The following is a 27910-nucleotide window of genomic DNA, read 5'->3' on the forward strand; positions in this document are numbered from 1 at the left end:
TCCTCCCTCCAGATGAGAGAGATGAGGTCATGTATCCATGCCAACAGCGCCTCAGCAGGAATTCCATCCGCACCCGTAGCCTTGTTATTCTTGAGCTGTTTTATGACTTTGCCTACCTCGTGCAGCGTTGGGGTTTCACTGAGGTGGTGGCGGGTCGCAAGCTGCGGGATGGAGTTGAGAACAGTCGAGTCAAAGGCTAAGTCTAGATTGAGGAAATCTTCAAAGAGCTCCTTCCAGCGAGCCCCGACAGTCTCGGTGTCCTTGATGAGTGTTTCCCGTTCTTGGCCAGGAGTGGGGTGGGGCCTTGGGAGTTTGGACCGTAGGTGGCCTTGACTGCGATAAAGAATCCTCGCATATCGTGGCTGTCGGCCAGTTGTTGCATTTCCTGTGCTTTCTCCATCCACCACCTGTTCTTTAGGTCCCGGGTTTTTTGTTGGACCTCAGCTTTGAGCCGTCTGTAACGTTGCTTTGCAGCTCCAGAGTTGGGTTGTTGTTGCTCGAGGCTCAGAAATGCTCTGCGCTTACGATCTATTAGTTCTTGGATCTCCTGATCATTTTCATCAAACCAGTCCTGGTGTTTTCTGGTTGAGTAACCAAGTGTCTCTTCACAGGCACTGGTTATGGAGACCTTGAGGGCAGACCAAACGCCGTGGGCATTAAAGCATTTCAGGGTCATCAAGGCACACCAGATTAGCTGTGAGACGCTGGCTGTATAGGGCTCTCTTAGCCGAGTCTTTAAGTGCCCCGGCATTAACTTTTTTGCGGCACTGCTTCTGCAGTGGTATGGCCAGACCATGAGCCAATCTAGGTCAGTGAACACAGATGATGGGTGAATGGGACTTGAAACCAATTTCAATTGCCAGGTTGCTATTTCAATAGAGAGAGTGCAAGTTAGGATACGGACAGCAGAGTTTATAGAGTGTGGAAGATGGGAGACCAGCCAGACCACCATTGGAATAGTCAAGTCTAGAGGTAATAAAGGCATGAATAATGGTTTCAGCAGCAGATGAGCTGAGGCAGGAGTAGAGATGAGCGATGTTACAGAGGTGGATGTAGGCAGTTTTGGTGATGGAGCAGATGTGTAGTTAGAAGCTCATTTCAGGGTCAAATACAACACCAAGGTTGTGAACAGTCTGGTTCCACCTCAGAGTGGCTAAGGAGAGGAATGGAATTGGTGGCTAGGGAAAAGTGTTTGTGGCACAGACCAAGACGATGGCTTTGGTCTACCCAATATTTAGTTGGAGGAAATTATTATTTTTTTAAAAATTCATTCATGGAATGTGGGTGTTGCTGGCAAGGCCAACATTTATTGTCCATCCCTAATTGCCCTTGAGAAGGTGGTGGTGAGTCGCCTTCTTGAACCACTGCAGTCCACGTGGTGAAGGTACTCGCACAGTGATGTGCGACTTGGAGAGGATGATATTCCCATGCACTTGCTGCCCTTGTCCTTCTAAGTGGTTAGGATGCAGGTTTGGGAGGTGATGTTGAAGTCCTGGCGAATTGCTGCAGTATATCTTGTAGATGGTAAACACCACAGCCATTGTGCGCCGCTGGTGGAGGGAGTGAATGTTTAAGATAATAATGGAAGGGGGCAAAGTGGGCTGCTTTGTCCTGGATGGTATAGTCCTCATGGAATCCAAACTGAGCATCAGTGAGCAGGTTATTGGTGAGTAATTGTCGCTTGATAGCACCGTCTATGACACCTTCCTTCGCTTTGCTGATGATTGAGAGTAGATGGGGTGGCATTTCTGGCTGAAGATGGATGGAAACGCTTCAGCCTTGTTTTTTGCATGCACGTGCTGTACGCCGCCATCATTTGAGGATGGGAATTTTCATGGAGCCTTGATTAATTAATTGTCCACCACCATTCACAACTGGATGTGGCAGGACTACAGAGCTTTGATCTGATGGTTGTGAGATTGCTTAGTTCTGTCTATAGCATGCTGTTTCTGCTATTTAGCATGCATGTAGTCCTGTGCTGTAGCTTCACCAGGTTTTAGTTACACCTGGTGCTGCTCCCGGCATGCTCTTCTACATTCCTCATTGAACCAGAGTTGGTCCACTGGCTTGATGGTAATGATAGAGTGAGGGATATGGTGGGCCTTGAGGTTAAGATTGAGCTGGAAAACAATTCTGCTGCTGCTGATGGCCCACAGTGCCTCATGGATGCCCAGTTTTGAGCTGCTATATCTGTTCTGAATCTATCCCATTTAGCACAGTGGTAGTGCCACACAACACGATGGATGGTGTCCTCAGAATGTAGACGGGACTTTATCTCCACAAGGACTGTAGAATTGCAAAAGTTGCAACAGAATCAGGGAAGGAAGCAGAGTTGAGTAGTACGCTTTGGTTATACAACAAGATTTGGCCTGTGGTGCAGTTGGAGATAGGGGGGCCGAAATTCAGGCACGCCAAAAAGCTGGTGCATCAACGATTATTTACCTGGGTTTTCCACCGGGAGCGATGAGGCAGCCTTCAGATCATTTTCGGAACTTGAAATGTTTTGATGTCAGACCAGAAGTCGGTCATAGTAGGAGCGAAAGTGCAATGGCAAGTCCTGCTTTGGGGGGGCGGGGGGAAGTTGGGGCAGGATCGAATCTCCGCCACTGTCACTCAGCGGAAAAGGGGTGATGATGTCACCATGCTCTCTCCCTCTATAAAAGGGGAAGGGGAGAGAATCGGGGATTTTTAAGCTTCGGTCACTGGGCCACCAGGAAGGATTTCGGCTGAACCCAGGGCAATAATTTGTCGACCGGCAAAAATAAAAACATGCCAGCTGCGGCAGTGTGCCCTCCCCTTGAAGGGCCACCACGCTGCCAGGTCGCACACAGTAACGAGAAGGTGCACCGACAGAGAAAGCGGGGCAACAATTTTTTAATTGAATTTGAGTCGGAGTGTTCTGGAGGTACGGGAGAGTGGCGGTACGTGTTTTGATGATGCGCTTGCAGCGGTTAGCAGCAGCGGGGCAGAAGTGGGGACAGGTCGAAAAATCACCAAGCTAAATTTGGGTCGGGGCGGCCCATCGACTGCAACGCAGCGGCCACTCAATTCCGCTGCAAAACGGTGGTAACGGGCTTTATTCGGACCCTGAATTTCCCCGGGAGTTCATGATGTCAAGGCCAGAGGCATGTATTTACTGATAGGAACCAAAACGGATGGCTGATCTTAATGTCAGACAGGAAGTTAGAGTGTGCAGCAAAAGCCTTTTGTTACTACGCTGCAGATTTCCTAAGGAAGGTCATTTAAGCTTAGTATATATCTTCCTTTTGGTGCTGAAAAGCTAAATATTTTGCCTTGAGGAAATTGGTAGTTAACTATTTTTGGAGTTGGCGACTGTTTGAGAGCCATTTCAGGAAGTTTTCTTTTTAAGATTCCGCTGACTGTAGAGAAAGCATTGCAACATTTGCAATTCTAACAGTGGGACTTGCGTATCAACCACTTTATGACCAAATCAACTTTAGGTCAACCTACCACTGAAAAAGAAATCAAACACCATCACAAATTTCCTCCAACTAAATATTGGGAAGACAAACAAACTCCATTACCGAGCTACCAACTCAATCCCTCTCCCTGGTCACTATCCTGAGGCTGAACCAGATCATTCGCAACCTTGCCGTTCTATTTGACCCGGAAACGAGTTCCGACTACATATCTGCTCCAGCATCAAGACCACCGGCTTCCAGCTCCTGTAACACGCCCGTCTGTGCCCCTGCCTCAGCTCACCTGCTGCTGCTTCCTCTTGCACATTCCTGATTTTAATCGTTCCACCACTGATGGCTATATATTCAGCCATCTAGGCTCGAGGCTCTGGATTTCCCTCCTTCACCCATCTCCCTCTCCCTTCCCCATTAAGACACTTCTTAAAACCTACCTATTTAACCATGTTTTTGGTCACCTGTCCCAATATCTCCTTATGTGGCTCGTAATTTTACTTGATAACGCTCCTATGAAGCGCTTTAGATGTGCTATGTTAACGATGCTATATAAATGCAAGTAGTTATTGTTTGCAAGATTACACCTGGATTTTGTTTATCCCACATTATTTCAGTCAATGGCAAAATTCTCAGCCATTTTTCCAAACTATAATGGCATTTCAAATGATTAGAAAACATATTAAGCATGAACATTTGTAAAATAGAACCTATTTTCTAAACTGAATACACACGTAACAAGATCCCATTGACAGCAATCAGATATAAAGGCAATATTGATACATCGATCATATAGTTCATAAAAATAAAAAAAAGTTTAGTGATCAGACCAAGAGGCCAAAGATTTTTGTTTCCAGCTTTGTGCAGAATCAACTTTCAGCCACTAATTTGCATGGTTTTTCATTTTTACAGAAAAAGGCAGAATCACAGAATGCAACTCTGAAAATACCAGTAAAAATTCCATAATCCCACGCAATAAATACCGAATTTGATTTATCTAGTCATTAAAAACCAGTTATCCCAATAATTTCTAAGATAACATTATTTGATTGAGGTTGGGAGCCATAAAAAAAGAATTTCATGGCACATTAGAAAATAGAGAACACACATTGGAGCAGTTCCGATGCAAATGATGTTGAGTCAAGATAAAGAATTGATGAAAATGGCCATCAGTAGAATTGCTATTATAAGGCAAATGAAAGATAGATCTTGGTTTTTTTCCCAATTACTTGGGTAATTACCTTATCTATATGTGGAGTATATATCTAAGAATTTGTATTAAAAATTGAGAACTAAATGGCAACTCATAATATTTCTCCTACTGTTCAAAGTCCACAGATGAATAATTGAAGTTGAAATTTAAAAAAAATCAATTTTGACTTTTTTTTTTAAATTAAAAGGTACAATATTTCCTAGTCTTCATATTTGGAAGAAACTGGTGTCAGATTCACTCAAACATATTTAATAAACATCAATCCATTTGCTAATTTTTTTTCTATATTTCAGCAAATAGTTAATTATGTCTTTTTTAAGTTCAAGGTTTGGAAAGGTCATCATCTATTATCTTATATTTGTATGATATGCAATGTGAATGTCAAAATAGATCCTAAGTTGAAAAGACCATAATCAGATCTAGATGCAATGGAGGAATGGACCCATATCTAGCAGATATTATTTAAGGTCACTAAATATGGAGTCATGTATGTAGGAAGGGCCAACGTCAGACATGTACATAACCTGCAGAGCTCCAAACTAACACTGGTTTCGTGGGAGAGATTGTTCTGACGAAAGGTCACTGACCTGAAACGTTAACTGTTTCTCTCTCCACAGATGCTGCCTGACCTGCTGAGTATTTCCAGCATTTTCAGTTTTTATTTCCGATATCCAGCATCTGCAGTATTTTGCTTTTGTATATATATATCTTTTATTGAGCATGAGCTAAAAATTCAGAATCAGTGTTGCAAGGCTACAATAAAGGCTGAGAGTGTACTGGGATGTACTGCTTGGATGATCTAATATAAAACAAAAGCACTATAATTTCCTTGTATAAGATCTTGTTTAGGCCTCATCCAGAACAGAGTTTCCAACTTTTGGACCCTTCACATGGTGGGAAATGGTTCAAAAGAGGGTCACTAGAATGATACCTAGTTTTAAAACACTTGGTTATCACAATAGGTTTAAGAGAGTTGGATCTTTTTACTCTAGAAAAATGTAGACTTTGAGGAGATTTATAATGAGGCAGAGAGATTATACGGTGTTCATATGAAGAGACTATTTGAATTAGATGGGTTAGGGAGAACCGTGGGACATGGCATACAAGAAATGCAAGCAGATGTCGGAAGGTTTTTCTTTTTGCAAAAGGTGATTGACTTCGAACAAGTTACCAGCGTGTGCAGATTCGTTGCAAATGATCAAATAGGAACCAGACGTGTTCCTAGCTAAGGTGGATATCATTGCGTACAAAAGGTAGTTGGGGTGTTGGGTGATGTGTCTCATGGCCACTGTAGTCTGCTGGAACTCGTTTTGATCACCATTGGTGGTCGGAGAAGAATTTCACAGGATTCCTGTTCCTTGAACTGGCTGCTGATGGGTGCAAGCACTAAGATGTTTAATTGCAACATAATTGTATGGGACAGGAAAAGACCAGCTGGCCATTCTAGCATGTCCATCATTTTTGTATGCTCGTTATCCTTTATCAACGCATTTAGTGAGTGTACACCTGTAGGTCACTAAACCAAATCTGCAACTATACGGACTGAATCCAAATGCAGTCATTTTAATTCAGATCTGATCTTCAGGATTATTCACATCACTGAAGTATATACAGAACATTTTATACCATAAAAAAAAACTATGTTCAAGCAGGATTTCTCATCGTCCTATTTTTTAATGACATTGAGCAGTGAACATTGCACTAACATTTTACCAAAACACAACTTCCTTAGATCAAAATAAACACTAGAATTCAACTTAATTTCCAAAGAGATATCTACTTACACATACTTTTCTCTGGAGATATTTTCAGGCAGAAGATATGGTGCTTCTTTGCTTCTCACTTCAATCACCTTAAAACGCAAAGGAGCTATATAATACTTAAGTGGGACGATTCTATATATTACCCAAAAATGTCAAACCATACTCCTAATTCCACCAGATGAAATCTACTTGAATCTTAGAAAAATTATATTGCAACATTGGAGGATGAATAGTTTTCACTTGCAAATACGCAAATAATACCCATGCTATGAAGTTATTGTTCTGGCACAGTAGATGGGGTGTACTGACTGAAATTAGTTCCATTACCATGTGCCTTAATGGGTTATCTTCTACTGTGTACTCTCACGTTCAGCGCAGAGGATAAGAACCGGAGAAATGTAGAATATAACTTTACAAGAGATGAAGACCTGATAATGAATATAAGAATGTTGCCCAGTTATCTGGCTCAATAGTCACCAAAGCTTCATCACTTGTGGATGAAATTGGGTATTTTACAGTTTTCTATTGCATATCCTGGGCTAGTTTCTGCTCGAGTAAAAACATGAGTGGAATAACAATGGGGTAAAAATGTGCAATTTCCAGGATCAGCTTAATTTTAATAATTATGTTCAGCTACTAGGCTTGCATTAGATTAAAGGAGCCGACATAGGAGAAATTCTGTAGGAAGTAATGCCCGTCAAAGCTCTCACTGTAAAGCTGGAGCCATTATGGGGGCAAATTTACAGGATCCATGCTTGTGGGGGGTGGGGCGAATAGCAAGCTCTCTGGGCCACCAGAGTCCCAAAGAGATTTCAGTTCGGGGGCCTCATTTCCATAAGGCAATTCTGACTCGTGCCTGAACGCGGTGGGAATTTTGGTGGCGGGGGCTGCCGAGAACCTGACAGAATGGTCGTCTGCTGTCAGGTATGTGGATTTGGGGGCTGGACAAAGCAAGTCATCCTGCTCCTGTTGGGGCACAAGAAAACTTAAAAAAAAATAATTACCTAGATATCTTCTGGCCTCTGATCCAGCTCTTGGCAGTGTCTGGCCTGGCTATTGCTTTGGGTTTTGGGTTATATTGCAGTTGGACCCTAATGACGCTGTTGGAGCCCAATCTGCACATTTATTTAAAGAAGGACACCATCCACTTTAGGCTCCCAGGCAATTTAAAATTGCAGTCAGCCAGACTGCAGTGGGAAGGCAGTTTTGCAAGGCCCCCTGCTGCATTTTAACAACTCCACACGCATTCTCCACAGGGTAGGGGTACGTTACAATTCCACCCCTTACATGTTACACAGCAGGACTCCTTTAACATTGAAAAAGCACAACATAGCATAATCTACAGGAGTAACAGGTAGTTTATAATAAGTTATCTATATAATATATATAAATAAATAAAAATATTTTTTAATTCAATATATCCGCTAAAAATAGTGTTGAAACAAGACCTTGCAATATAAAAACTATATCGGCACCTCCGGCCTGCAAGGGAACACCCTCGCGACAGGTCGGGGATATAAGGAGGAGCCAGCCACTGCAGGGAGCAGTGTGAGCTAGTCTAGGAGTGAGACGGCTTCGAGGAGGGCGACTGGATTGATGTCACCAAAATCCAGGTCGCCGATTGGAGCGTGGGCAGGACCTTCAGCGGAGTCGGGACCCAGGTGCAGGAGGAGAGGCAGCAAGCAGCAGAGGAGCGGCGAGTTCGGGGCCCAGGAGAGGCGAGAGTTCAGGCTGCAGGAGCGGCAGTGTCTGAGTTGAAGAACGGCGGGATCATGGCCCTTGATCGGAAGTGTCGGAGTAGAGGAGCGAAGGGATCGTGGCCCAGGATCGGCGGTGAGTGGTGGCAGGGTCGTAGCCCAGGAGTGGCAGTGTCAGAGGCAAGGAACAGCGGGGTCGTGGCCCAGGAGCGACAGTGTTGGAGGCAAGGAGCGAAGGGGTCGTGGCCCAGGATTGGCGGTGTCGGAGGCATGGAGCGGAGGGGTCGTGGCCCAGGATCGGCAGTGTCGGAGTACAGGAGCGAAGGGGTCGTTGCCCAGGATCGGCGCAGCAGAGCTTGGTCTCCAGTTGTCATGGTTAACTGTTGCCACTGGACCAAGGCCGTGCTCTGTCAAGCCCGTGTGGTGGCTGGTGTGCAACGGCCACTTTACGTTAAAAGAATTCACGCATAGGCATCTTCTACCCTTCAAGATGTAGTTCGGGACCTAGAATGTCAGGTCCCTCATTGAAACACCTGTGAACTCATCTTTTTTTTGTATGGAAGCGGGCCATCCTCGACACGAGGGACTGCCTAATATAAAAGACAAAATACCATCGTGCAAGTTAAAAATATTTCTGTCTCCTGAAGCCAATGATTAATTTTGAGGTACTGGTCTGTGGGTACCAGCAGTCCTCTGGTACCTTATCAAAGTAGCCATTCTTCATGTAAGTCTAGACAGCGAATATCTAAAACTAAGCTACTAACCTTATTGACATGTTGACAAAAAGCTGGTACTGCAATCATCTGACTCAGAAAGTTCAAGTATGCAGCCACCAGAGCTAGTATAGCACAACGGTTGTAGATAGGCAAGTTATCTTCATTGGTAACAGCTAAATCCTTATATGAAACATAGAAAAAGACATTAGAAATAAAGCAATTACTAAATCTTTTTAGAATATGCTCCTAAAAGTTGCAACCTTTTGAAAATCAGGAAGGATGCAGCGTTAATATTTTACTTCTGATGTATGGTAATGTATCAGTGAATTTCAATGTGAAAAGCATGGCTTGCTAATACCACAGGCACAAGTGAATTATGGAGTTTTCTCATGCGCTAAATTAACTCAGTGATGTATTGCTACTCATGGAATGCTCTTGTTATACATATATTAGCAAACGATGAAAAAGATGGCTAAAAACAGTTACTATCATGACATTATGCAGTTATTTTCAAACAAATTCTTAAATCTGTAGTTATCATCCATCAGGAATTATTGCAAACACTTTTCCCAAACACTTGTTTTCAAGTAGTATTGCAAAAAAATGAAATCACCTGTTCAGAGAGTTCAGTGTAACTGTACTTTCAGGCCTGGAGTTTCTTCTAGCTTGCGCTGGTTCACCCAAAATCGGCCAAACCAGTTCAAAAATAACCGTGGCATTTGAAGCGCAAATTACGTCCAGCGTAAATAACGTTTCCTCAATCTTTTGCTAGTTTAAAAAAATATTGCACTGGAAGCCGGGCCTGCCCACGCCCCAGACCCAATTAATCATCATGGTGAGTTTCCGCTAATTGTGCTTGTTTGTGGTCCTTCAAAGAGGCTCTTAAAATTAAGATTTTTTTTGCGCAAGTACACGAATAGGCACCTTTAAAAAAATGTTTTAATTAACTACGAAACTGACTACTGTACACCGATGCAAGTAGTAAATGGTTCTTTTAAATTTTTTTTAAAGTAAATTTCAGTTATTTAAAATAGGGTTACTCACAGGTGGTGGACTAGACAGATTGATTAAAAATAATTATCTTGTGTGATAGATCCATTTTCATCTATATTAATAAAACTGAACCAGGTTACCACTCAATATATCAAGGGTTTTTTTAATGCCCGATTGTGCTAGTTCATGGAAGATTTTATGTTTGGCGATGTGTGCAGGAGGTGTCGCCAGCTGCAGCAACTTGAGCTCCGCGTTTCGGAGCTTGAGCAGCGGCTGAAGTCATTGCGGTGCATCCACGAGGCTGAGCGCTACGTGGATAGCACGTTTCTAGAGGTGGTCACCCCGCAGTTCCAGAGTGTGCACGTAAGAGGGAGTGGGTGACCACCAGACAGAAGAGGAAGACTAGGCAGGGAGTGCAGAAGTCCCGAATCTATCTCACTCTCCAACCAGTATTCTGTTCTAAGGGCAATGGTGCCTCTGGGAGTGCAACCAAAACCAAGTTCACTGCAGCACGGGTGGCTCAGCTGCACCGAAGGTGGGGGAGGGGGTTAGGAAGAAGAATGGAAGAGCAATAGTGGTAGAGGATTAGAGAGTCAGGGGAGCAGAGAGGCATTTCTGCGGCCGCAGACGTGACTCCAGAATGGTATGTTGCCTCCCTGGTGTCAGGGTCAAGGATGTCACCGAGCGGAAGCAAGACATTCTGGGGGGAGAGGGTGAACAGCCAGAGGTCATGGTCCATATCGGAACCAATGGCAAAGGTAGAAAGAGGGTTGAGGTCCTGCAGGCAGAGTTTTGGGAGCGAGGAGAGCGATTAAAAAGCAGCACCTCAAAAGGTAATAATCTTCAGGTTACTGCCGGTGCCACGTGCTAGTGAGTACAGAAAAAGGATAGAGAAGATGAATGTGTGACTGGAGAGATGGTGCAGGCGGGAGGGGCTTTAGAATCCTGAGGCACTGGGACCGCTTCTGGGGGAAATGGGACCTATACAAACCGGACGGGTTGCACCTCAACAGCGCCGGGACCAATATCCTCGCGGGGAATTTTGCTAGTGCTGTTGGGGAGAGTGTAGCTTGGCAGGGGAATGGGAACCTGAGAACAAATTCAATAGGGAAGGAAGTAAAGCTGAAATTGGAAAGCAAGAATGTAGAAAGTGAATCTGTAAGACAGAGGAAACAAGGGTTAGTAAGTAGTAATCAAGGATGTCTTCCTGTACTAAATGGTATATACTTCAATGCAAGGAGTATAGCGAATAAGACGGATGAGCTGAGAATACAGGTAGACACCTGACAATATGACATTATAGCCATTAGAGACATGGCTGAAAGAGGGGCAGGTTTGGCAGCACAATATTCTGGGGGAGGTGGGACCTGTGCAAGCCGTACGGGTTGCACCTCAACAGAGCAGAGACCAGTATCCTCACGGGAGGGTTTGCTAGTGCTGCTGGGGTGGGTGTAAACTAGCTTCGCAGGGGGATGGGAACCGGAGGATAGATTCAATGGAGAGAGAAGCAAAGCTGGAATTGGGCAGCAGAAAAGTAGAAAGTGAATTTGGAAGACAGAGGAAACAGAGGCTAGGAAATAGGCAACAAGGGAGTTTGTCACTACTAAATGGAGGGAGCTGACTGAGCACCGAGTCTCATCAGCAACAGCATGCAGAAACCAAGCGCAGGCAACGGAAGGAACATGCAGCAAACCAGTCCCATCCACCCTTTCCTTCAACGACTGTTTGTCCCATCTGTGACAGAGACTGTAATTTCCGTAATGGACTGTTCAGACACCCAAGAACTCATTTTGAGAGTGGAAGCAAGTCTTCCTCGATTTCGAGGGACTGCCTATGATGATGATGATGATACTTCAATGCAAGAAGTATAGGGAATAAGGCAGATGAGCTGAGAGCACAGATGGACATTTGGCAGTATAATATGAGATATGGATGAAAGGAGGGCAGGTATGGCAGCTCAACATTCCTGGTACAGGGTTTTCAGATGGAATGGGGGGGGGGGGGGGTCCCAGTATTAATTAAAGAAACAATTATAGCTGTGAGAAGGGATGACATGTTAGAGGGGTCATCAAACGAGGCCATATGGGTTGAACTGAAGAACAAAAAAGGGGGGCGATCACACTACTGGGAGTGTACTATAGACCTCCAAACAATCAGAGGGAGATAGATGAACAAATGGCTACGAAGTGCAAAAAGTAGAGCTGTAATAGTGGGGGATTTCAACTACCCTAATATTAATTGGAGAAAAAGTAGTGTAAATGGTACTGAGGGAATGGAGTTCCTAAAATACATTCAGGAGAACTTCTTTAGCCAGTATATAACAAGCCCAACAAGGGAGGGGGCAGTTCTGGACTTGGTTTTGGGGAATGAAGAAATGCAGGTGGAAGGTGCATCAGTGGGAGAGCATTTTGGTGCTAGGTGATCATAATTCAGTAAGATTTAGGGTAGTTATGGAAAAGGACAAAGGTGGACCAGGAATAAAAGTTCTCAATTGGGGTAAAGCAAATTTTGCTAAGCTGAGATTTGGCCAAAGTGGACTGGAAACAGCTAATTGATGGTAAATCAGTGTCAGAGCAGTGGGAGGCATTCAAGGTGGAGAATCCTGAGGGTACAGAGCAAGTATGTTCCCTTAAAAAATAAGGGTGGGGCTAACAAATCTACAGCCCCCTGGATGTCAAGGGACAGGGTAAGATAAAGAAAAAAAGGGAAGCTTATGACAGATAGAGAAACTCTACGAAGACAAGTGCAGGGGTGCAATTAAAAAAGATATCAGGAAAGCAAAGAGAGAGCATGAAATAATGTTGGCAAGTAAAATCAGGGAAAACCCAAAGATGTTTTACAAATATATTACGAGTAAGAAGATAACTGGGGAAAGAGTGAGGCCTATTAGAGACCTTAAAGGAAATCTGTGTGTGGAGGCAGAAGACGTGGGTATGATTCTTAATGAATACTTTTTGCACCTGTTTTCACAAAAGAGAGGGGCGATGCAGACTTTCCAATGAGGGAGGAGGAGTGTGAAATATTAGACGAGATGAACATAGCGAGAGGGGAAGTATTAACGGGTTTATCAGATTTGAAAGTTGATAAATCCCCAGGTCCGGATGAAATTTATCCCAGGCTGTTAAGAGAAGCAAAAGAGGAAATAGCAGAGGCTCCAGCCATCATTTTCCAGTCCGTTCTGGCTATAGCTGTGGTGCCAGAGGACTGGAGGACGGCTAATGTTGTACCTTTGTTTAAAAAGGGAGAAAGGGATAGACCGAGTAATTACAGGCCAGTCAGCCTAACTTCAGTGGTGGGAAAATTATTGGAAAGAATCCTGAGGGATACGATAAATCTTAATTTGGAAAGACATGGATTAATCAAGGACAGTCAGCACGGATTTGTTAAGGGGAGGTAGCGTCTGACTAACTTGATTGAATTTTTCGAAGAGGTAACCAGAAGGGTCGATGAGGGCAATGCGTATGATGTAGTATATATGGATTTTAGCATCATCATCATAGGCAGTCCCTCGAAATTGAGGAAGACTTGCTTCCACTCTGAAAGTGAGTTCTCAGGTGACTGTACAGTCCAATACAGGAATTACAGTCTGTCGTGGGACAGACAGTGGTTGAAGGAAAGGGTGGGTAGGAAGGCTGGTTTGCCGCACAGACTCCTTCCGCTGTCTGCACTTGGTTTTTGAATGCTCTCAGCGACAAGATGCGAGGTGCTCAACGCCCTCCCGGATGCTCTTCCTCCACTTAGGGCGGTCTTGGACAAAGCTTTTGATAAGGTCCAACATAGCAGACTGGTCATGAAAATAAAAGCCCATGGGAATCAGGGCCAAGTGGCAAGTTGGATCCAAAATTGGCTCAGAGGGAGGAAACAAAGGGTAATGGTTTATGGGTGTTTTTGTGATGAAGGCAATATCCAGAGGGGCTCCGTAGGGCTCAGTGCTGGGTCCCTTGCTTTTTGTGGTATATATCAGTGACCTGGACTTGAATGTTGCAGGTATGATAAGAAGTTTGCAAATGACACTAAAATAGGCTGTGTGGTTGATAATGAAGAAGAAAGCTGCGGACTGCAGGAATATGTCAATGTACTGGTCATGTGGGCAGAACAGTGACAAATGGAATTCAATCCAGAGAAGTGTGAGGTAATGCATTTGGGGAGGTCGAACTGGGCATGGGAATACACATTAAATGGTACAATACTGAAAAGTGTAGAGGAACAAAGGGACCTTGGGGTGCAGGTCCACAGATCCCTGAAGGTCGCAGGCCAGGTTCTTAAGGTGGCTAAGAAGGCATATGGAATACTTGCCTTTATTAGTCGAGGCATGGAATGCAAGAGCAAGGACATTATGCTTGAACTGTATAAAACACTGGTTAGGCCGCAGCTGGAGTACTGCGTGCAGTTCTGCTCACCACATTACAGGAAAGATGTGATTGCACTGAAAAGGGAGCAGAGGAAATTTACAAGAATGTTGCCTGGGCTGCAGAATTTTGGCTATGAGGAAAGACTGGAGATGCTGGGTCTGTTTTCTTTGGAACAAAGGAGGCTGAGGGGAAACCTGATTGAGGTGTATAAAATTATGAGGGGCCTGGATAGAGCGGATAGGTAGGACCTGTTTCCCTTGGCATTGGGGTGGGGTGGTAACAACCTGGGGGCATAGATTTAAAGTAATTGGGGGGGGGGGGGGGGAAGGTTTAGAGGAGAAATGTCTTCACCCAGAGGGTAGTGGGGGTCTGGAACTCACTGCCTGAAAGGGTGGTACAGACACCACATTTAAAAAATACTTGGATGTGCACTTAAAGTGCTGTAACCTACAGGGTTAGGGACCAAGAAATGGAAAATGGGATTAGGCTGGATAGCTCTTGGTCGGCTGGCACGGACACGGTCATGTATTTAACTGTCATTGTAATCCATGTATAAACTGACCTAAGTTGTACACCATTGACCACTAGGTGGTGAACTTGTGGGAGACACTCCTAACCTGGACTTTCAGGTACAAAAGGGGAAGCTCCACCCACCTTCATCACTTCAGTGCTGGCTAATAAAGGACTGGTCAGAGTGACCTCCTCTCAAGTATGGGCCTCGTGTGCATTTATACTATAGAGTAAGGACTTATTAGACACGATGGGCTGAAATGGCCTCCTTCCGTGCTGTAAATTTCTATGATTCTATGATATACAAATGTGTGTTGAGCTGAAAATTGAGCAAACATTTACTTCGCAAAACAAGCTCAATTTTGAATGCAATTTATGCCCGGATCACCGATTGCACCCAAAGCGGAAACCCTTGGCTTAGTTTCCTAATATAAACAACAGCATGGTCCAGTACACATCTCTTCTTTGATGGACAAGTTTTGAACATAACTGCAAGGCTTATATTATAGGCATTGCCTGGTTTCACATTGTTTGTATAGTGCAATTATGACTGGTAAGCAAGTCTGCATTAATGTCATTATATTAATTAAAAGGTCATTAATTACAAATTAACCATTTCCAAAAACTATAAACCTGGACAAATTTGTGTACCAAGTACCTGCATGGCAAGAGCAAGACGAATCAAATCTATGATCACTTCATCATTGGCCAGTTCAATTGTGATGAGTAAAAGAGCAACAAAAAGGGATTCAAAGTTTTTCTGTTCATTATCATCTTCTTTACAACCCAGATAAATGTGTCTGTACAACTGTTGTCCTTGCTGAAAACAAATGCAATTAAAGTTCAAGGTCAGCATAATCTGGAATGTTTTAATTACTCATTTTCATCAACAAATGTGCTTAAGTATTATAACAACAATCAATACTTCTTTATGAAAACATTTAATGACTACAGTCTGCTCCTGATAATTCAAAATTGTTTTTTGCACTACAAAGTAACTTCACTATCATGAACAGTGGCAAATTGGCATGCTAGCCCCACTTTTCATACCTCAAATTGATCCTTGCACACAAATTTATAGCTGCCAGAATAGTTTTCTAACTCACACCACCCCCCTCATCACTGATGCTTCATTGAATAAAGAATAGCATGTCATGGAAATGTTCCTGATCTATATGGTTTAGATTTGATTATTTAATCTTTTGACAAGTGTTGCTTTATGATGAGGTAGCAGATTTCAGCCTGGTAATGGGAGTACAGCCTGGTAATGGGAGTACAGCCTGGTAATGGGAGTATAATTGAAACCTCGATTAATCTGTGCCCTACTATTTGAGAATGTTCATAGATGAGGTCCATGGAAGTTGTGGCCACCAGTCATTTTTTGTTTGAGTAAGCTCCTCTTGATGGTAAGAATATATTGTTCCGTGCTATCTGATCAATTAGCCCATTGCTTGGCAGGAGTAACAGGTGATAGTGGTTTGAGAGGACTGAGGTGGGGAGGCTGACTAATCAGCAGTATACACTAATCTGAAGACGCTAAACTGTCTCCAATTATCATTCTTTTTGTACAACTAATAATGGAAGTGTTTTTTCAAATGCACATTGGGGCCAGGGGGTGGGGGAAGCTTCCAACAATTAATTGTACAAAGATCTTGTGGAAGCGGCAATTTCATTTTAGTCATAACTCATTATATAACTCAAATTTGATGAAAATTATTTGCATTTCCTACAGTCTATAATATTCATGATTTTAGACAAATGCATTCTGATTATTTCTAAAATAGATTCCATTTTTATTAGATACCTGAATTAAAATGTTAATTCTCCTGAGCAATCTAGCAATTGACCTATTACACTATTAAAGCCACAAGCAAATTACATTTTTTGAGCTACATTGTGTTTAAATCACAAGTAATGACCAAAGATGAAAATAATGAAATCTCAGGAAATTAAGTTTTTACTACATACTAAATGCAATACATTTTTATAGAACTATTACAAATGAGATCAAATATCTTTGGTAACTTTCCTTGTGGTTCAATTTTTTTTTAAATTGTATCAGATGCCGTCACGAGAGTTTTTACTATCTGGAGCTCATCAATGTCAACTTCATGCCAAGTATAATCAATTATGAATGTTTCCTACCATAACCAAATCACGCAAGTCATTAATCATAAACTAATCTTTATGGTATAATGATCACTTATCTACCCAAGATTCAGCTTTGTAAATATACCAATCAAAAGCCCAAGAAATGTTCAGCCGACCACAGGTAATCAACGATGAGGAAGGCCATTTTAGTACATGCATCCAAAAAGTACCCTCATTTCAGCAACGAATTGTTTGTTAAAAAATTACAGGGCTTTTGCCCTCACTACTCTTCCTCGAAGTTTATGGCATGGTCACTGTAGGAAGATATATATATATTTTCCAAGTATACATTTTGCTTTTTTCAGTATATTTAGTGCCAGAGGTACAGCTGGAGGTAAATACAACCAAAACAGAATTTTCAGTTTGACCATGGTGCTTGTTAAAAGCACAAAAGATTTGGAGAAACGGTATTAGATTGCCAATGAAATTGTCAAAATCTCAAAGCTCAACTATGCGCAGAAAACCCTGGTTCAATAGGTTATGGTTAATGCTATATCTGAACTTCTGCATACAACAGGCAGAATTCTGACAGGAAGAGAACACCACAGACATGAAAAAGGAGTGTGTAGCTCTGTCGATTCTGTTCAGTGCCGAATTTTTTGAATAATACAATTCTTACTTTTCTGAAAACAGATAATTTCAATTGGCTGGTACAACTAAAAGGTACTGAGAATCTGTGACTTCACTCAACTGGCAAATGATTAGGAATGGGTAAATTGGATAACCCAACTCTGTGGTGTTGAGATTGATGTACAATACAAAATGGAAAGTTTTTTTTAGGAACAAGAAATAAAATTGTGGAAAACAAATTATGTACCCAAAGTCAAAAGAAGGGAATGTGTTAAGAAAAAGCCAAGCTGGCTGACTGGTTACGTACAAAGACAAATAAAATGTAAACAGAAACTAAAGGCATTTGAACAACTAAAGAAACCAAAGGTTGCGATTAGATCAGCTAAAAGGCTAATAGAAAAGAGAATTGTAGACGTTTGTGGAAGTAATGGGAAAAGCTTTTTCAGTTATGTGAAGAGTCAGAGAACTGTAAAAGACTGTATTGGGGCACTGAAGGATGTTCAAGGACAGATTACAGAGGACTCACTGGGTATGGTAGAAATATTAAATGAATACTTGGCATCGGCCTTCACTCTTGATGATGATATGATGCTCGACTATTAGAATTTAATAATGTTACAATCAAAACTAGTAATATTAACTTAGATAAGCATATTGTTTTAGAAAGAACTTGAAAATAGATAGAGCAGCTAGGCTGTAATGATAACCACCCGAGGGTCCTCAGGGAGATGGGACATAGAATCATTACAGCACAGGAGGCGGCCATTCGGCCCGTTGAGCCCATGCTAGCTCTTTGCAAGAGCACTTTAGCTCGTTCCACTCCCCCACCCTCTTCCTGTAGCCCCGCAAATTTTTTCCCATCAGGTATTTATCCAATTCCCTTTTGAATGCCACGATTGAATCGATCTCCACCATCCTTTCAGGCAGTGCATGGCAGTTCATAACCACTCTCTGCATAAAAAAAGTTTTTCCTCATGTCATCTTTGGTTCTTCTGCCAGTCACCTTAAATCTGTGTCCTCTGGTTCTCGACCCTTCTGCCAATGGGGACAGTTTCTCTCTCTCTACTCTGTCTAGACCACTCATGATTTTTAACACCTATCAAATCGCTTCTCAACCATCTTTGCTCTAAGGAGAACAACCCCAGCTTCTCCAGTCTATCTACGTAACTGAAGTCCCTCATCTCTGGAATCATTCTTGTAAATCTTTTCAGCACCCTCTCCGAGGCCTTCAGATCCTTGCTGTGCTGAGCGTGCCCCTAGCCTGTATGTTTAATAGCTCACTGCGCCCATAGATTGGAGGAGGCTAATGTTGTCCCCATCTTTAAAAAAGGAGAAAAGATGGACCCGGGTAACTATAGGTCCATCAGTAATGGGTAAGATGCTTGAGGGAATCATTAGCGATGAAATATATGAATGCTTCAACAGAGAAGGACATATTAGGGACATCCAGCACAGCTTCATAAAAGCCGTACAAATCTAATTGTATGTTTTTTTAAGAAGTTATGAAGTTGATGGATGGGGGAAGCACAGGAGATATTGTCTAGTTAGACTTCCAAAAAGCTTTTGATAAGGTACCTCACAAGAGGCTTCTCTATGATTGAAGCCTCTGGTAGTAGTGGTAACATAAATGAACTAGATTGAGAACGGGCAGGCAGGATGTAGGCAAAAAAGTAGTTCCAGATAGATTTGGATTTGGTGATCGGTGTTGGGATCGTTGTTCTTTACTATTTTTATTAGTGATCTGGATTTAGGTGTTGGGGGCACGATCTGCAAATTTGCAGATGATACGAAGATCTGTGCGAGTGTTAGAACAAAAGAACATAAGAATTCGGAGCAGGAGTAGGCCATACAGCCTCTTGAGCCCGCTCCGCCATTCAATAAGATCATGGCTGATCTTTGACCTCAACACCACTTTCCTGCCCTTAGCCTTGAATATACTCAACTGAGCATCCACACTTGTTTCTAGCTGGGGCAGTGATCACTTCTTGCAGAAGGTAGGTACTGCAGGGAATTCAGGGCAAGAGAGATCTGAACTAGTTTCAATTGCCTAGATGGTTTGGTGAGGAATTTCCCAGATTTTTTTGCCCCAAATGGGCCTGGGCGTTTTGCGCCTCACATGATTTGGTTGGGGTGGAGTGTACATATTGTGATACAAGCTATTGCAATGGTGTGGGACAGGGTCAATGGACCAGAGGGTTTTAACCTGTCATCATTGTTCATATGTCCATTGGACCGGTCTAATTTGAGCGCAATCAACTCTAATCTCAGATGAGAGAGCCTGGTAACACCTCCCAAAATGTAGATCATCAAATCATCTGTGCAATTTGTTAATCTTATCTAATCTGTGTGGTTTTGGATTCTACCGAGTTCAAGAATAAAGGATCGATTTTCCCTGTAGCCTGCCAAAAGCCAGGTTTGCTACCATTTGTCCCCTTATATTTGTAAGTAATTACCAAGCTCAAGAGGTTAAATGTATAACTGAAGAGAGCTTTTCAACTATTAAGCAAAATCTGTAATAATAAATTCTCGCAAAATTGTTACCAGATCCCCTCAACAAAGATAACAAACCATCTGTCTGTTAGTGAGTTCTATCCAACTGCCTGCAGAAATTTGGTCATTGTATTTTTTTTTAAAAAAGGAAAGTTAATTTCACTCTCAGCAGAATGGTCATCAGTAAAGAGATCCCATTTGATGACAAGATACATCAAAGGACCAGCCAGTTTGAACTTTGTACAGGGTTCTGAAAAAAATCATTCTATTTCTGAAACCAGAGACTAAGAATGCAACAAAATAAGTCAAAAGCCAAATATGGGGCCAGATTACTCTTACTGAGATGTTGTAATAGCCTCTAACAAAAGAGGCAGAGGTGTGACCCGATAGACGTCTTTAAAATGATGAAGGGGTTCAATAAGTTGGATGTAGATTAAATGTTCCCACTTGTCCAAAACAAGAGGCCATAAATACCACACAGTCACTAATAAATCCAATAAGGATTTCAGGAGAAACTTCTTTACTCAAGAGTGGTTAGAATGTGGAACTTTCTACCACATGGAGTAGTTGAGGCAAATAAAATGGATGGATTTAAGGGGAAGCTAGGAATAGGATATTTTGATGGGGTGAGATGAAGCAAGGTGGAAGGAGGCTCGTGTGAAGCATAAACACCAGCATAAACCTGTTGGCCAAATGGCCTATTTCTGCGCTGTAAATACTATCCCAGTAATGTAATCATTCGCCTATTTCTATCCAATGGCCAAATAGCTTGTCAGGACTCACACAAAGGTACTGGAGAGCAATCAATGCCTGTGGAACCATACCCAACAAGAAATCAATGCTGACAGGAAAAAGAGAGAAAAATAAAGAGAGAAAGAAAAAATAACATGCAATTGAGAAAAATAAACCGAGTAATTTTCAGGATTTTCCTACAATTTTTAAATGAAGTAGGAGTACCAACCTCAGACATTGTCTCATTGAGGAACCGTAAGAATCCACCAGCATGTTAGATTAAAAGTATAACAAAAGCACTGACCTGTTTATTAGTTGTTCATTACAAACTAAATGAGACTGCATAATTGGGTCTTTATTTACCTTTTTCATGAAACTTATATCTTGCTTCGAGCTCTTGTCTCTCTTTATCTTCAGCGCTGAAACATCGGCGATGATTCTGATTAGAAAAGAATGGCAATACGAGTGAATAATTGTGTAGCCAATCACCGCAAATAAAAGTGACACCACAAATAATATGGTGAATCTTGAACATGTGCTTTTGAAATAATTTTCATATTGTTTCACCATTTTAATTATGGTTGTATTTGACTAGGTTGGTGAACTCTCAAGCGACCAACTGAGATAACTGCTTTTGTACAATAATGCCAGTAAACACACATTATATGAAATTAAAGAAAAGTAGTACACAAACAGCATTCCCAAAATATAAATGGAACTGTAGATCTTGAGATAAGCAAAACTTAAGACGCGAGCTGTAATAACCTCTCTATATGGCAAGTACTGGTTTGACACCAGTGTCTGTTTTACAGTGGTGCAACCCAGCAGCACTGCCGTCTCCAGACCATACTATATTTCTGATGAAGTGTCACATCTGACATGCTTATTTCACTTTCAGATGTTGAACCACTTGCTGTGCATTTCTGACATGTTCTGTTTTTATTTCCATCAAAAGCAGGGTTGTCTCATCAACCAAAACAGTTTACACCCATATAGCATCTGGACCTTTACCTATCTTATGAAGTATTCAATGCCAAACGGAAGAAGTGGAACAGCATTTGGTGATTCTATAAAATCCCTATCTTTCTGGATGCTTCTCAAGTACCTTTTCCCTATGGTAGTGGAAAAAGGGGGGCGAGTTAACTGAATTGCTAATTGCTTTGTGAGTTTTGCCCCTCAATGTATTCTAAACTTTGTTATCCAAGCACTAATTTTTACTTTTGTTGTGTATCTGTAAAGCATGCACTCCCATGTTCCGCCACCAGGGAGCTCATTCCCTGAAGTCCCAAGGGATCCCAACATCCCTTGGGAGCACTGTATATAAGCCAGCCCCTAAGGCCTGTTCCTCACTCTGGAGTGTCTTATTAAAGACCGAGGTCATTGTTACTTGAACCTCCCTGTGTGCAGCCTCATCTGTGTTAGGAACACAATAACTGGCGACAAGAATACGAATCCAACGCAAAGTTGCACCAAACTGTGGGCATCCTGGAGAAGTTCTCGGAGGGTGAGCACTGGGAAGCCTATGTCGAGCGGCTAGACCAGTACTTTGTAGCCAACGAGCTGGACGGAGAAGGAAGCGCTGCAAAAAGGAGAGCGGTCCCCCTCTCAGTCTGCGGGGCATCAACCTACAGCCTCATGAAGAATCTTCTGGCTCTGGTGAAACCCACAGATAAGTCGTATGAGGAGCTGTGTACACTGGTTCGGGACCCTAGGGAGAGCATGCTGATGGCGAGGTATTGGTTCTACACGTGCCAGCGATCTGAAGGTCAGGAAGTGGCGAGCTACGTTGCCGAGCTAAGGCGACTTGCAGGACAATGTGAGTTTGATGGCTACCTGAAGCAAATGCTCAGAAACTTTTTTGTACTGGGCATTGGCCACGAGACCATCCTACGAAAACTTTTGACTGTAGAGACACCGACCCTCAGTAAGGCCATTGCGATAGCATAGGCGTTTATGTCCACCAGTGATAACACCAAACAAATCTCTCAGCACACAAGTGCTAGCAATGTTCAGAAATTAACTGGAACTGTGTTTGCAAGCAGAAATGTACAGGGCAGAACCCACGAGTCTGCAACTGCCAGCAGGCCTCAGGTGACCCAGATGACTCAGAGTCCCCAACAAAGGATGAATGCAAGGCAATTCACACCTTGTTGGCGTTGTGGAGGCTTCCATTCAGCCTATTCATGCCGCTTCAAAGGGTATGTTTGCAAGAGCTGTGGAACAATGGGGCACCTCCAACGAGCTGCAAGCTCTGCAAAACCTGCTAACCACCACGTGGCAGGCAGATTGGTCCATGGTGGATCAAAGCAATTTTGAGCCTGAGAGAGAGAGGAGGACAATGCTGAAGTACACGGGGCACACGTATTTTCGACGAAATGTCCACCTATAATGCTAAACGTAAAATTGAATGGCTTACCCATTGCCATGGAACTGGACACTGGTGCTAACCAATCCATCATGAGTAAAAAGATGTTTGAGAGACTGTGGTGCAACAAGGCACTCAGACCAGTCCTGAGCCCCATCCAAACGAAACTGAGAATGTACACCAAAGAACTTATCACTGTCCTGGGCAGCGCCATGGTCAAGGTCACCTTCGAGGGCATGGTGCACGAACTGCCACTCTGGATTGTCCCGGGCGATGACCCCACACTGCTTGGAAGGAGCTGGCTGGGCAAAATCCACTGGAACTGGGATGACATCCTAGCACTATCACATGTCGATGAAGCCTCATGTACCCAGGTTCTTAACAAATTTCATTCCCTTTTTGAGCCAGGCATTGGAAACTTTTCCGGGGCGAAGGTGCGGATCCACTTGGTCCCAGAGGCACGACCCATTCACCACAAGGCACGAGCGGTACCTCACATGATGAGGGAGAGAGTGGAAATCGAGCTGGACAGGCTGCAACGCGAGGGCATTATCTCCCCAGTGGAATTCAGTGAGTGGGCCAGCCTGATTGTTCCAGTACTCAAAAGTGATGGCACGGTCAGGATTTGCGGCAATTATAAAGTAACTATTAATTGTTTCTCGCTACAGGACCAATACCTGCTACCCAAGGCAGACGACCTGTTTGCGACACTGGCAGGAGGCAAGACATTCACCAAGCTCGACCTGACTTTGGCCGACATGATGCAGGAGCTGGAGGAGTCTTCGAAGGGCCTCACCTGCATCAACATGCACAAGGGACTGTTCATCTACAACAGATGCCCGTTTCGAATTCGGTCGGCTGCAGTGATCTTCCAGAGAAACATGGAGAGCCTACTCAAGTCAGTACCACACATGGTGGTCTTTCAGGACAACATATTGGTCACGGGTTGGGACGCCGAGCACTTACAAAACCTGGAGGAGATCCTCCAGCGACTGGATCGCGTAGGGCTGCAGCTGAAGAGGTCGAAATGCGTCTTCATGGCAACAGAAGTGGAGTTTTTGGGGAGAAAGATCGCGGCGGATGGCATTCGGCCCACAGACGCCAAGACAGAGGATATCATGAACGCGCCCAGGCCACAGAACGTCACGGAGCTGCGGTCGTTCCTGGGACAACAACTATTTTGGCAACTTCCGACCGGGGTTAAGCACCCTTTTAGAGCCCCACGTGTTGTTGCGCAAAGGTGAGAACTGGGTAAGGGGAAAAAACCAAGTAATTGCTTTTGAGAAAGCCAGAAACATTTTATGCTCCAACAAGCTGCTTGTATTGTATAATCCGTGTAAAAGACTTGTGCTAGCATGTGACGTGTCGTCATACGGAATCGGGTGTGTATTACAACAAGCTAACGTTGCGGTGAAGTTGCAACCTGTCGCCTATGCCTCCAGGAGCTTGTCTAAGGCCGAGAGGGCATACAGCATGATTGAGAAAGAGGTATTAGCGTGTGTGTTCGGGGTAAAGAAAATGCATCAGTACCTGTTTGACCTAAAAGTTGAGCTGGAAACCGATCACAAGCCCCTCACATCCCTGTTTGCTGAAAACAAGGGGATAAATACTAATGCCTCAGCCTGCATACAAAGGTGGGCACTCGCGCTATCAGCGTATAACTATACCATCCGCCACAGGCTAGGCACCGAGAACTGTGCGGATGCTCTCAGTCAGCTACCATTTGCCCACCACGGGGGTGGAAATGGCGAAGCCCGCAGATTTGTTGATGGTCATGGAAGCGTTTGAAAATGATAAATCACCTGTCACAGCCCACCAGATTAAGACTTGGACCAGCCAAGATCCTCTGCTGTCCCTAGTAAAAAAAAAACTGTACTGCATGGGAGCTGGGCCAGTATCCCCGTTGAAATGCAAGAGCCAATCAAGCTGTTCCAGCGGCAAAAGGACGAGCTGTCCATTCAGGCAGACTGCCCGTTATGGGGTAACCACGTAGTGCTACCAAAAAAGGGCAGGGAGACGTTCATCTCGGATCTCCACAGCACACACCCGGGTATAGTAATGATGAAAGCGATAGCCAGATCCCACGTGTGGTGGCCCGGTATCGACTCTGACTTGGAATCCTGTGTACGGCAATGCAGCGTATGTGCTCTATTGTGCAACACGCCCAGAAAGGCACCACTAAGTTTGTGGTCCTGGCCCTCCAGACCATGGTCGAGGATCCATGTTGACTATGCGGGCCCGTTTCTCGGTAAAATGTTCCTGGTGGTGGTGGTGGATGCTTTTTCAAAATGGATTGAATGTGAAATAATGTCGGGAAGCACCGCCACTGCCACCATTGAAAGCCTGAGGGCCATGTTTACCACCCATGGCCTGCCTGACATACTGGTCAGTGACAACGGGCCATGTTTCACCAGTGCCGAATTTAAAGAATTCATGACCCACAATGGGAGCAAACATGTCACCTCGGCCCCGTTTAAACCAGCCTCCAATGGGCAGGCAGGGCAGACAGTACAAGCAATCAAACAGAGCCTTAAACGAGTCACAGAAGGCTCACTCCAAACCCGCCTGTCCCGACTACTGCTCAACTACCACACGAGACCCCACTCGCTCATAGGGGTGCCCCCGGCTGAGCTACTCATGAAAAGGACACTTAAAACCAGACTCTCGTTGGTTCACCACAACCTGCATGATCAGGTAGAGAGCAGGCGGCAGCAACAAAATGTAAACGATGGTCGCGCCACTGTGTCACGGGAAATTGATCTGAATGACCCTGTGTATGTGCTAAACTATGGACATGGTCCCAAGTGGATCGCAGGCACGGTGATAGCTAAAGAAGGGAATAGGGTATTTGTAGTCAAACTAGACAATGGACAAATTTGCAGAAAGCACCTGGACCAAACGAGGCTGCGGTTCAGACTGCCCTGAACAACCCACAGCAGACACCACCTTGTTCGAGCCCACAACACACACCCAAAGGATCAACGACACCACGCCGGACCAGGAAATTGAACCCATCACGCCTAACAGCCCAGCAAGGCCAGGCTCACCTAGCAGCCCAGCGAGGGCCAGCAACACTCCAGCCCAGCGAGGGCACAGCCAACACACCAGAACAGACAGTTGTACCGAGCTGGTCCACCAGGGAAAGAAAGGCTCCCGACCACCTCACCTTGTAAATAGTTTTCACTTTGACTTTGGGGGGGGAAGGAAAGAGAATGATGTTGTCGATCTGTAAAGCATGCACTCCCATGTTCTGCCATCAGGCAGCTCATCCCCTGAAGTCCCAAGGGATCCCAGCATCCCTTGGGAGCACTGTATATAAGCCAGCCCCTAAGACCTGTTCCTCACTCTGGAGTGTCTTGTTAAAGACTGAGGTCACTATTACTTTAACAGCCTCATCTGTGTTAGGAACACAATAACTTTAAAGGGCTATTGTTGTAATTTTGGATTGAAGACACATGATCCATGAAAAGGCAATCATTATTGTTACAGGAAAGTTGTTCCTACACATATTATACAATTAACTGCATCTTACATGGATAGGAGGGAAAAATATACAATCCATGTGAGGAAGCTGTTTACAAGGTGTAGGGAAGTCAAGTCATGTGTAAAAGTTCATTTTTTATTCATTGTAATATATGTATGTGTGAGTATGCTTACAGGTTTGTCGAGCTATTGCATTGTGAGTAGCCAGTCACGTGGTGTTCACAAGACTCAACAAAGCCCCAGCCAGTTGGGTCTAGGTCATCCATGATGAAACATAGAAAATAGGTGCAGGAGTAGGCCATTCGGCCCTTCAAGCCTGCACCACCATTCAATATGATCATGGCTGATCATTCTCTCAGTACCCCTTTCCTGCTGTATGTAGTATGATTGGTAAAGCTTTGTTAATAAACCAACTAGTTCTTAATAGCAATGAGTTGCTATGAATTCTTAAGCAAAGAACCCATGAAGCAAATACATTACATTCATGGAAGAACAAAATATTTATTTTATAGCATCCCAGAAATGTCAGTAAAGATAATTTGTCATAGTAATTCAATATTCAAATATAACTTCTCATAAACAAGTCTATTCTCATTAGAAGAGACTGTTTAAGAGACTTTTTAGTTTGTTCAAAATCTGGAATGATTTGTATCCCCACATAAAAAACAACCAGAAATTGTCGGTAGTTCTATTGTTTTTCTTTATACAAGTAATGTTTAAAAAAAAATCAACGAGATCACATTTAAGGAAATTTTTACTGGACAATAATCCACATTGCAACAGCAAGTTTATGTTTCTCATTCAAGTGAAGTCTGACATTTACATATGAAAATAAAATATACAAGCATACATATTTAATAACTTATTTTAACAAAAAAAATGTTTACCTCATTCCTTTGAGCTTTGCCTTGTTCTCATGACGATCAATAAGACTGTGCAGAATGTGTAGTACCAGCTGCCTTAGCTCACTATCTTCCATTAGAGAGACTGATAGTATTGGCTCTAAAAATGGAGATGGAAGGGCAGCTGCTATACTTTTGGCCTTATATCCTGAAGTCACCTAGTATTAATAAAGAGTAAACAAATTAATTCATTACCCAAAGTCGTCTTCAGATTTCTGCTGGCTTACAAAAAGAACAGGCAGAATCAACCATTAATCTTTCAGTTCATCTTGGCACTTTTGATTTGTAAGATATTTGTTTCAGATACACATTTATCAAGATAAACTGCCAATGTCTTGTGCATAACTACTGCTAAGTTAAATGAGAGTTTTTTTGTACTGGTTTTCTGTACTGATGAGGGCTTCACAGGTGAAACAAATCTCTGCTGCATAAACTTTCAGAGTGAAAAGATTAATTGTTAAATGGCTAGAACGGATCCTTGCAGTAAGATTTCGTTCCAGGTTCTAAATCACCATAAAGCTGATGTGACATTTGCAATATAT

The 27910-nt window shown here is 43.3% G+C and overlaps 1 protein-coding gene across 6 annotated transcripts in view; it reads right to left on the minus strand.

Moving 5' to 3' along the window:
* The window catches only part of efr3a (EFR3 homolog A (S. cerevisiae)), a 328887-nt gene that overhangs the window by 51569 nt on the left and 249408 nt on the right, over positions 1 to 27910 (minus strand). For 5 of the 6 annotated variants that reach the window (XM_070892800.1, XM_070892785.1, XM_070892771.1 and 2 more), the window contains 5 exons: positions 27354 to 27526; positions 20982 to 21057; positions 15334 to 15495; positions 8869 to 9000; positions 6429 to 6496 (listed from right to left, as the gene is read on the minus strand). In XM_070892800.1, the coding sequence (XP_070748901.1) occupies positions 6429 to 6496; positions 8869 to 9000; positions 15334 to 15495; positions 20982 to 21057; positions 27354 to 27526 (611 nt within the window). The remainder of the gene's footprint in view (positions 1 to 6428; positions 6497 to 8868; positions 9001 to 15333; positions 15496 to 20981; positions 21058 to 27353; positions 27527 to 27910) is intronic. The other variant, XM_070892793.1, reaches the window with a different exon arrangement.

The sequence above is a fragment of the Pristiophorus japonicus genome, chromosome 1 (genome assembly GCF_044704955.1).
Source record: "Pristiophorus japonicus isolate sPriJap1 chromosome 1, sPriJap1.hap1, whole genome shotgun sequence".
NCBI classification, from domain to species: domain Eukaryota; kingdom Metazoa; phylum Chordata; class Chondrichthyes; family Pristiophoridae; genus Pristiophorus; species Pristiophorus japonicus.